Genomic DNA, 13,096 nt, shown 5'->3' on the forward strand with positions numbered 1-13,096 from the left:
ATACCATATGATTTCACTCATAAATGGTAAATGGAATCTAAAACAACAACAACAAATGAATAAACAGACAAAAAGCAGAATCAGACTTTAGGTCTGTATTTATAAAATTTATAAAATACATTTATAAAATGTATATATAAAATACAGAGAAGAAATTGATGGTTGCCGGAGGGGAGCAGGGTAGGGGGTTGGGCAGAATGGGTGAAAGGGAATGGGAGATACTGGCTTTCAGTTATGGAATGAATTAGTCAATGAAATAAAAGGCATAGCATAAAGGATACGGTTATGATATAATAATAGGAATGTATTGGGACAGATGGTAGTTACACTTGTGGTGAACACAGCATAATGTGTAAACTTGTCAAATCTCTATGTTGTACACCTGAAACTAATGTAACATTGTGCATCAACTATACTAAAAAAAAAAAAAAGAAAAGAATACACTCAAGGCTATGAACACTGAGTAATGTATAGAATTGTTGAATCATTATATTGTATAAACTAACATAACGTATGTTAACTATTCTTCAATTAAAAAAATAAAAATTAAAGGGGCTCCTGAGTGGCTCAGTCAGTTAAGTGTATGACTCTTGATCTAGGCTCAGGTTTTGCTTTTCATGGTCGTAAGTTCGAACCCCACACTGGGCTCCATGCTGGGTGCGGAGCCTACTTAAAAATTAATTAACTAATTAATTAAAAATTAAAGACAAAACAAAAAGGAAATATTTCCAAACTAATTGATGGAGAGCCACCATCAAAAACCCCCAGTGCCTCCCATGGCCTCAGCCCTTTGGGCCCCACTCTGCCCCAAGCAAGTGAGGAATTAACAATGACACAGAGTTAAGAGGAGAGAGAGGGCTTCAAGCTTCCTGCTTCAGAGGCTTCATGTCTATTCTGGTTGCCCTAAACAATGATGGAATATCAATATTAAGTTGACCTAATAATGTTTATAATTGTTTAACAGTATTATATATTAAATATATATTATTATATATTATATATATAACAATTATATATATATAATTGTTTAATAGTATTACCATTAAAGATTAGCAAAAGTCAAAATGAAGGGGAGAGCCCAAGGAATAAGGAAAATTTAAAGGAGCAAATCTAATCCCAAAAAAGCCCTGGGGTGCTCTTCCAAAGCTTGGCTGTGCTCATGTTGTAATTTTCACTGAAGCCCCATCCAGCCAAATTAGAGAGATAAGCCCATCTATGATCTAGTTCTTTCGACTCTGGATACTGTGAAATAAGCAAAAATTCAATAGCATGATCCTGCCAGTTAGAATTTAAGTCTTTTGCATTTCCTGAATTATTTGGTGTTCTTCTCTGACCATTGGAAGAAGAGAAATGCCATGAATAAATGTGAATAGTGCTTCCTACCTGCTGCTCTCAGCTCACGGTTAATAGTATGACTACTGGAGGAATGCCCCCCCCCAACCTAAAGACACACTCCAGAGAGAAGACACCACCCAGGAAGAGATGGGCTTTGTTTTGTCTCTCCAACTCACTGCCTTGGAATAATGGAATCATGCTCATAATTTTCTAAAGGAACTTTGAGTAGATGCCTCACAACCTTGTCAGGCACAGCCTCAGTCTCCCTACCAGCACGTCTGCCAGCATTCCTAGTCATTGGAAATGCTGAATGCATCTGTCAGCTTTCTGATCCTTTTTAATGAAGTTTCCACACATGTTAAAATCTCCACAGACATGTGTCATGTTGACCTGGAGGATGACTTTGGCCAGAGCGTGTTCTCACAGCAGAATGAAGTTGGGCTGAAACAGGGTGTCCTCTGCACACTGGGTAGCAGGGACCTGGGTTGCAGCTCCAGTGTGTTCACTGCATATCTGATGGTCACAGGCAGGCAAACCTATCTCTACCCATGTTATTGACCTGACAGTATTTCCACAAAATTTTCTTGGGTCTTCTTGTTCAGCCCCCAGGAAAACAGCAAAGCTGAGAATATGGGAATGTCACCAACATAAAATTCCACCCACCAGCCAGACCTCTTAGGGTCCTCCAGACTAAGGTGGCTTCAGATCTGTTTGGGCCCTCCAGTCTAAGGTGAAAACCTGGGTGGCTCTCCATGTTCTCCTCTGATGCAGCCACTGTGGACACCACCCACCAACCTGCTGAGTCACAGAACTGATTTGGCAGTTTTAGAAAGCTGCCTGCCAATTTATGCAATAGCTGTATCCTTGGTCTCTCAGCATTTGGTGTCTGTCCATGTTGATTCACATAACCAAGATCTTTCCCTTGGTCCCTTCCATAGTGGGCCATCAAATGAATGGATGTGCCCCAGATTCATGGGGGTAGTCCTCTCAGTACAGGGAAAAATGGACATGATCCTGGAGGTTAAGGGATGGAACAGAGAATGTCACGTTGATAAAACAAACACGAAAACCCGAGACAAAGAGAATGAATGTTTGAATTTCCTCATTTTGGGTTGTAAGCATACAGATATTTGTTATGCTACCTTCCGTGATTCTCTTGATTTTTTAATTTAAATTTTAGGTAACAAAATTAATTGTTAAAATGAAAACATCGAAAGTGTCATATTTTTAGAAAATGGAGGCGTTTAAATTTCTTTTTTTTATTAGGTTAATCACTATACATTACATAATTAGTTTTTGATATAGTGCTCCATGATTCATTGTTTGTGCATAACACCCAGTGCTCCACGCAGAATGTGCCCTCTTTAATACCCATCACCAGGCTAATCCATCCCCCAACCCTCCTCACCTCTAGGACCCCAGTTTGTTTTTCAGAGTCCATCGACTTTCATGGTTCGTCTCCCCATCTGACTTACTCTCCTTCATTCTTCCCCTCCTACTATCTTCTTCTTTTTCTTTTTTCTTAACATATGTTGCATTATTTGTTTCAGAAGTACAGATCTGTGATTCAACAGTCTTGCACAATTCACAGCGCTCACCATAGCACATACCCTCCCCAATGTCTATCACCCAGCCACCCCATCCCTCCCACCCCCCACCACTCAGCAACACTCAGTTTGTTTCCTGAGATTAAAAATTCCTCATATCAGTGAGGCCATATGATACATGTCTTTCTATAATTGACTTATTTCACTAAGCATAACACAGTTCCATCCACATCGTTGCAAATGGCAAGATCTCATTCTTTTTGATGGCTGCATAATATTCCATTGGGTATATATACCACCCTTCTTTATCCATTCATCTGTCGATGAACATCTTGGCTCTTTCCACAGTTTGGCTATTGTGGACATTGCTGCTATAAACATTGTGGTGCATGTACCCCTTCAGATCCCTACATTTGTATCTTTGTGGTAAATACCCAGTAGTGCAATTGCTGGATCGTATGGTAGCTCTATTTTCAACTGTTTGAGGAACCTCCATACTGTTTTCCAGAGGGGTTACACCAGCTTGCATTCCCACCAAAAGTATAGGAGGATTCCCCTTTCTCCGCATCCCCACCAACATCGGTCGTTTCCTGACTTGTTAATTTTAGGCATTCTGACTGGTGTGAGGTGGTATCTCACTGAGGTTTTGATTTGGATTTCCTTGATGCCGAGCGATGTTGAGCACTTTTTCATGTGTCTGTTGGCCATTTGGACGTCTTCTTTGGAAAAATGTCTGTTCATGTCTTCTGCCCATTTCTTGATTGGATTATTTGTTCTTTGGCTGTTCAGTTTGATAAGTTTTTTATAGATTTTGGATACTAGCCCTTTATCTGATAGGTCATTTGCAAATATGTTCTCCCATTCTGTCGGTTGTCTTTTGGTTTTGTGGACTATTTCTTTTGCTGTGCAAAAGTTTTTTATCTTGATGAAATCCCAACAGTTCATTTTGCCCTTGCTTCCCTTGCCTTTGGCGATGTTTCTAGGAAAAAGTTGTTGCGGGTGAGGTCGAAGAGGTTGCTCCTTTAGGATTTTGATGGACTCCTGTCTCACGTTTAGGTCTTTCAACAATTTGGAGTCTATTTTTGTGTGTGGTGTAAGGAAATGGTCCAGTTTCATTCCTCTGCATGTGGCTGTCCAATTTTCCCAACACCGTTTGTTGAAGAGACTGTCTTTTATCCATTGGACATTCTTTCCTGCTTTGTCAAAGCTGAGTTGACCATAGAGTTGAGGGTCCATTTCTGATTTTATATACTGCTACTTTACTGAATTCCTGTTTCAGTTCTAGCAGTTTTGGGGTGGAGTCTTTTGGGTTTTCCACGTACAGTATCATATCATCTGCAAAGAGTGAGAGTTTGACTTCCTCTTTGCTGATTTGGATATCTTTGATTTCTTTTTGTTGTCTGATTGCTGTGGCTAGGACTTCTAATACTATGTTGAATAGCAGTGGTGACAGTGGACATCCCTGCCGCGTTCCTGACCTTAGGGGAAAAGCTCTCAGTTTTACCCATTGAGAATGATATTCACTGTAGGTTTTTTGTAGATGGCTTTTATGATATTGATGTGTGTACCCTCTATCCCTATACTCTGAAGAGTTTTGATCAAGAAAGGATGCTGTACTTTGTCAAATGCTTTTTCTGCATCTATTGAGAGGATCATATGATTCTTGTTCTTTCTTTTGTTAATGTATTGTATCACGTTGATTGATTTGTGGATGTTGAACCAAACTTGCAGTCCAGGGCTAAATCCCACTTGGTCATGGTGAATAATCCTTTTAATGGACTGTTGGATCCTATTGGCTAGTATTTTGGTGAGAATTTTTGCTTCCGTGTTCATCAAGGATATTGGTCCATAGTTCTACTTTTTGATGGGGTCTTTGTCTGGTTTTGGGATCAAGGTAATGGTGGCCTCATAAAATGCGTTTGGAAGTTTTCCTTCCATTTCTATTTTTTGGAACAGTTTCAGGAGAATAGGTATTAATTCTTCTTTAAATGTTCGATAGAATTCCTCCAGGAAGCCATCTGGCCCTGGGCTTTTGTTTGTTGGGAGATTTTTGATGACTGCTTCAATTTCCTTAGTGGTTATAGGTCTGTTCAGCTTTTCTATTTCTTCCTGGTTCAATTTCGGTAGTCGATACATCTCTAGGAACGCACCCATTTCTTCCAGGTTATCTAATTTGCTGGCGTAGAGTTGCTCATAATATGTTCTTATAATTGTTTGTATTTCTTTGGTGTTGGTTGCGATCTCTCCTCTTTCATTCATGATTTTGTTGAGTTGGGTCCTTTCTCTTTTCTTTTTGATCAGTCTGGCCAGGGGTTTATCAATCTTGTTAATTCTTTCAAAGAACCAGCTCCTAGTTTCGTCGATCTGTTCTACTGTTCTTTTGGTTTCTAGTTCATTGATTTCTGCTCTGATCTTTATTATTTCTCTTCTCCTGCAGGGTTTAGGCTTTATTTGCTGTTCTTTCTCCAGCTCCTTTAGGTGTAGGGTTAGGTTGTGTATTTGAGACCTTTCTTGTTTCTTGAGAAAGGCTTGTATTGCTATATACTTTCCTCTCAGGACTGCCTTTGCTGTATCCCAAAGATTTTGAACAGTTGTGTTTTCATTTTCATTGGTTTCCATGAATTTTTTTAATTCTTCTTTAATTTCCTGGTTGACCCATTCATTCCTTTGTAGGATGCTCTTTAGCCTCCATGTATTTGAGTTCTTTCCGACTTTCCTCTTGTGATTGAGTGCTAGTTTCAAAGCATTGTGGTCTGAAAATATGCAGGGAATAATCCCAATCCTTTGGTACCGGTTGAGACGTGATTTGTGACCTAGGATGGGATCAATTCTGGAGAATGTTCCATGGGCACTAGAGAAGAATGTGTATTCCGTTGCTTTGGGATGGAATGTTCTGAATATATCTGTGAAGTCCATTTGGTCCACTGTGTCATTTAAAGTCTTTATTTCCTTGTTGACCTTTTGCTTAGATGATCTGTCCATTTCAGTGAGGGGGGTGTTAAAGTCCCCCACTATTATTGTATTGTTGCCAATGTGTTTCTTCGCTTTTGTTATTAATTGCCTTATAAAAATGGCTGTTCCCATGTTAGGGGCCTAGATATTTACAATTGTTAGATCTTCTTGTTGGATAGAACCTTTAAGTAGGATATAGTGTCCTTCTTCATCTCTTATTACAGTCTTTGTTTTAAAATCTAATTTGTCTGATATAAGGATTGCCACCCCAGCTTTCTTTTGGTGTCCATTAGCATGGTAAATGGTTTCCAGCCCCTCACTTTCAATCTGGGGGTGTCTTTGGGTCTAAAATGAGTCTCCTGCAGACAGCATATTAATGGGTTTTGTTTTTTAATCCAATCTGATAGCCTGTGTCTTTTGATTGGGGCATTTCGCTCATTTACATTCAGGGTAACTATTGAAAGGTATGAATTTAGTGCCATTGTATTGCCTGTAGGTGACTGTTATTGTATATTGTGTGTGTTCCTTTCTGATCTATGCTGCTTTTAGGTTCTCTCTTTGCTTAGAGGACCCCTTTCAATATTTCTTGGAGGGCTGGTTTTGTGTTTGCAAATTCCTTTGGTTTTTGTTTGTCCTGGAAGCTTTTTATCTCTCCTTCTATTTTCAATGACAGCCTAGCTGGATATAGTATTCTTGGCTGCATATTTTTCTCGTTTAGTGCTCTGAAGATATCATGCCAGTCCTCTCTGGCCTGCCAGGTCACTGTGGATAAGTTTGTTACCAATCTAATATTTCTACCATTGTAGGTTACATATCTCTTCTCCTGAGCTGCTTTCAGGATTTTCTCTTTGTCTCTGAGACTCGTAAGTTTTACTATTAGATGTCGGGGTGTTGACCTATTTTTATTGATTTTGAGAGGGGTTCTCTGTGCCTCCTGGATTTTGATGCCTGTTTCCTTCCTCACATTAGGGAAGTTCTCTGCTATTATTTGCTCAATATACCTTCTGCCCCTCTCTCTCTTTCTTCTTCCTCTGCGATCCCAATTATTCTAATGTTGTTTTGTCTTATCATATCACTTATCTCTCGAATTCTGCCCTCGTGGTCCAGTAGTTGTTTATCTCTCTTTTCCTCAGCCTCTTTATTTTCCATCATTTGGTCTTCTATATCGCTGATTCTCTCTTCTACCTCATTTATCCTAGCTGTTAGTGCACCCATTTTTGATTACACCTCATTAATAGCCTTTTTGATTTCGACTTGGTTAGATTTTAGTACTTTTATTTCTCCAGAAAGGGTTTCTCTAATAACTTCCACGCTTTTTTCAAGCCCGGCTAGTATCTTTAAAGTCATGATTCTGAACTCTAGGTCCGACATCGTACTAATGTCCGTATTGAGTAGGTCCCTGGCAGACAGTACTACCTCTTGTTGTTTTTGCTGAGGTGATATTTTTCGTCTTGTCATTTTGTCCAGAGGAGAATAGATGAATGAGAGAACAAAATGCTAACAGGTTAACAACGTCCCCAGCAAATATACTCTATACAAATCAGAAAAGACCTGAAACCAGGGGAAAAGAATGGGAAAGAAAGAAAAAAGAAAGATAAAGAAAAAGAAAACAGAAAGAAAAAGATAAAAACAAAAACAGAACAATACAAAAAAAAAACAGAATATGATCAAATATGATCAGGGTAGTGCAGAGATCAGTGCCACACACTAGATTTTGGGCGTATTTTGGTCTGTTAGAAAAAAGTGCCTCCTAAAATTTTAAAGGAAGAAAGACTTATCTATGTACAAAATAAGGGTTGATACAATGAAGGGATGGAAGATGACTGTAAAGATGAAAATTATAAAAGATTTTATAAAAGGAATTGATAAGATAAGAAGTTGTTTGAAAAAAGAAAGAAGAAAATTAAAAAAAAAAAGGGAGAGAATGTGATCAGGCAGGAGCCTAGAACAAAGCCATACACTAGTGATTTAGGGTATATTTTGATCTGTTAGAAGAAACTGTATCTTAAAATTTTAAAGAGAGAACAATTTATATATATATGCCAAAAATAAGGGTAACTACTATGAAGGGATCAAATATGACTCTAAAAATGAAAAATAAAAAATGTTTTTTTAAAAAAGGGATTGATAAGATGTTTGAAAAATGGAAAAAGAAAAATTAAAAAAAAAAAACAGTTAAAAATTTACTTTGAAAAACTAAGGAATCATGGTAAAAAAAAGCCATGAATTCTATGTGCAGTATTCCCCTAGCGCTGGAGTTCTCCCATTCTCCTTGATCGGTAAATTTGGTCTTGGCTTGCTGGCTGTTCGTGCTGATGTTCTGGGGGAGTGGCCTGTTGCTGTGGTTCCCAAATGTCTTTGCTGGAGGCGGAATTGCCCCGCCCTTGTTGGTCGAGGCTAAGCACGCTTCTTGGGTTTGCTCTCAGGAGCTTTTGTTCCCTGCAAGCTCTCAGTATAGCTTTGGAGGACCAGGGTGAAAATGGTGGCCTCCCAATCTCCACCCAGAGGAGCCGAGAACTTGGGGCCCCGCTCCTCAGTGCGCCGCCAGTCACTCCCATCTCCCTGGTCTCTGGCCGAACTCTATGCTCACCCGGCCTGTGACCGAGCATTTCTATCTCTGGCACCCGACCCCGTGTGGAGTGTCCAAACCCAGCAGATCCCTGTGGTGCGCTCCCGCGCCTCTCCTCCCGGGGAAGGAAGGGGAGTCTCCCCAGCTCTGCTGCTTGTTGGGTCCCTGCTGGAGGAGCAGTGGCCCAACTGGGCCGCGGATCACAGTTTATGGCAACCCCGAGCTGAGAGCCCACGCCTCGGCTCCATCTCTGCAGCTGGCTTCCCCACTCCAATACCTGGAGCTCTGCTGCACTCAGGCACCCCCGGTTTTTCTGTGACCCCGAGGGTCCTGAGACCACACTGTCCCGCGAGGGTTCCACCCCCTGCTTAGCCACGGGAGCGAAGTCCCTCAGCAGAGCCGACTTCTAAAAGTTCCAATTTTGTGCTCCGCAGCTCTATCACTTGCCAGAAGCGGTCGACGGAGGCCCCCTCCCCCACTGTGTATCCTCCCAAATATCGCCTCGGATTCACTTCTCCGCACATCCTACCTTCCAGTAAGTGGTTGCTTCTCTGTTCAGAGAGTTGTTGCTACTCTCCTCTTTGATCTCCTGTTGAGTTCGTAGGTGTTCAGAATTGTTTGATCCCCATTCAGCTGAATTCCTGAGACCAGACAAAATCCAGGTCTCCTACTCCTCTGCCATTTTGCTCCGCCCCCCAGGAGCTTAAATTTCTAACAATAGGTATGCTCTCATCCACTCCCAGAGAGCATATGGGTCCTGAAACCTAGAAGCTTCCCCAGGAGGCAGGGTGTAGCAGCTTCATGAACATGCAGAGCCCTAAGGGCAGATCAGGGTTTGGCTGTGGCCGCACTGTGTGGTCTCCTGGTTTCACACATGCTGGGTCTTCTGGAGACTACCTCATCTGAGAATGGAAGGCACACACAAGCTGACCTGGCATTTCAGAAGCCCAGGGCCCAGCTGCCTTCGTCCGCTTGAGAAATGCCGCTGCTCTTGGCCTTCTGTGGGGCCACAGCATCACAGCCACAGTTCTGATAATGCCTGTTGAGCCCAAACCAGGATATTCTACAACATCTGTACAACTTCTTTCACTCAGGACTTCATGATAAAATAATAGCCACAAAATTAGCTCATAATTACCAAACCCAGACCATGGAAGAATAAAAGCTAGGTACTAGAGAGCCAACCTGCAGACAATCTGAGGCAATGAGTGAGTGACATCGAGTGCCAGGTCAGCCTAAGGTCCTGTGGGAGAGAGAAGCACTGCCCTACTCCTCACTGCCAGGTTCTCTGCTCTACTTCCAAGGGTCCCACGTGATTCCCAGTGTGATACAAGGGGATGAATGTCATGGGAGCCCCCTTGCACAGGCTGTTGTGCAGGAGTATGGTTGGGCCCTCAACATCACAAGAACAGGGAAAATTACCCTGTCCAGAATACAGTCATGAGGAGTGTTCACACATGCTTAGCACACCTGGAACCTCAGGTGTTCATGACAGGACCTTAGGTTCCTATATGCAAGCTCCCATTCCTGCCTTTACATTGTCACACCAGGGATTCACAATTCTGCTGTACACCTATCAGTGATGTCAGAAGACACAGCAGAAACCGGGCTCATCATCCTTGTATAAGTAAGGCTTTTTTTTTTTAAGATTTTTATTTATTTATTGAGAGAGAGAGAGAGAATGGTAGAGAGAGAGCATGAGAGGAAAGAAGGTCAGAGGGAGAAGCAGACTCCCCGCTGAGCAGGGAGCCCGATGTGGGACTCGATCCTGGGACTCCAGGATCGTGACCTGAGCCGAAGGCAGTCGCTTAACCAACTGAGCCACCCAGGCGCCCATAAGTAAGGCTTTTAATGTGTATCCCCCAATCTCAGCTGCAGTCAGGACCACACAGAGAACTCAAAATTCTGCCCAAGCCAAGCACGTGAAGCCACACAGACCAGTTAGAACAGCTTTTGTATTCACAGGGAATAAAGGATGAATGTCTTCAACCAGCCTGTCTTTGGTATCTTACAATCTTCTTTAAGAAAGAAAAAAATAAACAGATTGTCTTTTCCATGAGGTGCGACAGCTCTCAGTTGGGCTAACCGTGAAACAACTAATTACTGTTGCACTGCCCACCGCAGCTGCAAGCCCATGGATTCCAGCCTGCAGTATGGACTCAGCACCCCTGGCACAGCTGGCCCCAAGCTTTGCCACATCTTTCCTCTATAGCTATGAGCACAGCAAAGGGACAAGGTTCATTCTCTGCTTCCTCTGTTGAGCCCAGATCATGTCCAGGCTGAAAGTCGGGTCCTTATCACATGGAGGAATGGTGCAACTCACCATTGTTGCGGTGAATGGGATGTTGTCAATCAAGGATGATGCAATGGCTGAAACCCAGACCACCAGGATGATGGCAGTGGCGAGGCGCTGATCCTCTGGGACCATCTGGAAAGGAGCAGATAATAGCAGTGCTATGGAGCATAGTGGCACTGATAAATCACACACACTGAGGATGGTAAGACATGAGGGACTCACAGGGATGTCAGTACTTCCTTTCACATAAGAGAAGACCAAGGCAAACCCAGGTGTGCAAACAGAACCAGCCTGGGCTTTCCTGGCTAATACTGGGAGCCTCAGCTGGGTCTACAAGAAACTGAGGAGAGTGATTCCCAGCGACCCCCAAGCCAACCAGCCCCTGGGGAGGGGAGAATGGTAGCCCCATTCTTGGTGGCAGCACACACTGGTTACACAGATCTTATCTCCCCCTGGGGCTGTGCATTCACTTACTAACACTGGTGTCTCTATTGCTCTCCTTAGATGGTTTTAACTGAAAGCTAATAGCAAAATTGCAGGCATCTGTAATTATATATTCTTTGGAAAAAATCTCTCTTCATCTCTAGGCTACACGGGATAAAAAATGTTCCCTGCTATAATTTTTACATAATTTGTGACCTATTCTTACCAGATTATTATTTTTTTTTACAAAATCAAAGTAACAGTGGCTGAAGCACATTTTATTGCAGTATTTAATGTACCTTTATTAGCAAAGCAGTCTGTTCTCCAACATATTCTATTAAGTGGAGATGTGCCAGTGCCTAGGAGAAATGGATATATGATAAGAATCAGTTTAAAACTAAGACTACATGCAATTTTTTTCAAAGAAACATGTCTTTAAAATGAAAACAAGTGAACATAAGGCTGGTCCAGGCTCTCATGTCTTATAAAGGATCAGACTCAAATACACAGTTTATAAATAATTTACTATCAGATAGGCACAGATTCTCTGAAAAGAAAGCACAATACCACAGGCAGGAATTTCTCATTGATTTGTGTTACTGTCCACATTAAATTTACATTCGAATGGAATGCCATCTCTTTAGGATCGGTGTATAGGAGCACTGTTCAACTGTACATAATGAAATGTCACTCCATATAGAAGGTCTTTCAAGTAAGTTGCATTTCAAATTTCATTTTGAAGTTCAACATCACAGAGTTTTAGAAGAATCAAATAAAATGCATGGTTTTTAAAACTGTCAAAGAGGGCACCTGGGTGGCTCAGTTGGTTAAGCAACTGCTTTCGGCTCAGGTCATGATCCTGGAGTCCCAGGATCGAGTCCAGCATCAGGCTCCCTGCTCAGCAGGGAGTCTGCTTCTCCCTCTGACCCTCCCCCTTCTCATGCTCTCTCTATCTCATTCTCTCTCTCTCAAATAAATAAATAAAATCTTAAAAAAAATAAAACTGTCAAAGAAAGAAAGAAAAGATCTCTTTAACTGCAGCGTATAACTATTTTCTCAGTACTACACAGATTGAGAAAATTGTGTCCAGGGAAAGGGAGAAAAGAAGATTAGATGAAGGAGATGTAAGTGCAAGAGCTGTCCTGCTCAGGTGCCACCTTGGTCCCAGACAGGGTAGGGATGCTTTGCTGCCCACGATGGATCCTGAAAGTAAGCACCAATACAGAACCAAATGTGGGCATGACATGGCTGCCTTGCACCTCTCAAATATGGCCTTTGCACTGTGATGTCACCATGCTGAATGACTATAAATATTGAAAACATCAGCTTGGTCATGTTTAAATACAAGTTTACAACTTCCCTATCCACATGTAGAGCTGTTGGTTAGCCTTCATTTAAAAGCTGTGGAACCCAAATGTTGTTGTTTTTTTTTTTAATTACAATTCTCAATCAAGTTTGCTATTATATCAAGAAAATCATTAGGATAAATCTATTTAGATAACTCTGTTCATAAATCTAGTCAGCAGTGTTGGTATTAGGAATTAAATCATTCTTTATTGTAGGGGCTGTCTTATTCATTGTGGGATGTTTACCATCCCTGGCTTCCAGTCCCCAGTGTGACAACCAAAAATGTCTCCAAGCAGTTCCAATGGTGCCACAAAATCAGCCCTGACCACCTGACAAGAATCACTGATTTATAATAATCCATAAATAAATAAAATTTTTCATTTCCAAAACACAATTAAATGTAGTCACATCTTTTATTTCATTCTATACTATTGATTGAAAGACATGTATCTTATGATCTCACTGATATGAGGAATTCTTAATCTCAGGAAACAAACTGAGGGTTGCTGGAGTGGTGGGAGCTGCGAGGGATGGGGTGGCTGGGTGATAGACATTGGGGACAGTATGTGCTATGGTGAGCGCTGTGAATTGTGCAAGACTGTTGAATCACAGACCTGTACCTCTGAA

The 13,096-nt window shown here is 41.6% G+C and overlaps 1 protein-coding gene across 2 annotated transcripts in view; it reads right to left on the minus strand.

The window, feature by feature from the left end:
- OCA2 (OCA2 melanosomal transmembrane protein) overlaps nt 1-13,096 on the minus strand; it is a 470,182-nt gene that overhangs the window by 199,860 nt on the left and 257,226 nt on the right. For both annotated transcript variants that reach the window (XM_088025221.1, XM_028087266.2), the window contains 2 exons: nt 11,422-11,481; nt 10,727-10,831 (listed from right to left, as the gene is read on the minus strand). In XM_088025221.1, coding sequence (XP_087881347.1) covers nt 10,727-10,831; nt 11,422-11,481 — 165 coding nt within the window. The remainder of the gene's footprint in view (nt 1-10,726; nt 10,832-11,421; nt 11,482-13,096) is intronic.

This window comes from Eumetopias jubatus, unplaced genomic scaffold (assembly GCF_037043125.1).
Source record: "Eumetopias jubatus isolate StellerSeaLion01/CBP00866 unplaced genomic scaffold, mEumJub1_p1.0 scaffold_7, whole genome shotgun sequence".
Taxonomy (NCBI): Eukaryota; Metazoa; Chordata; class Mammalia; order Carnivora; family Otariidae; genus Eumetopias; species Eumetopias jubatus.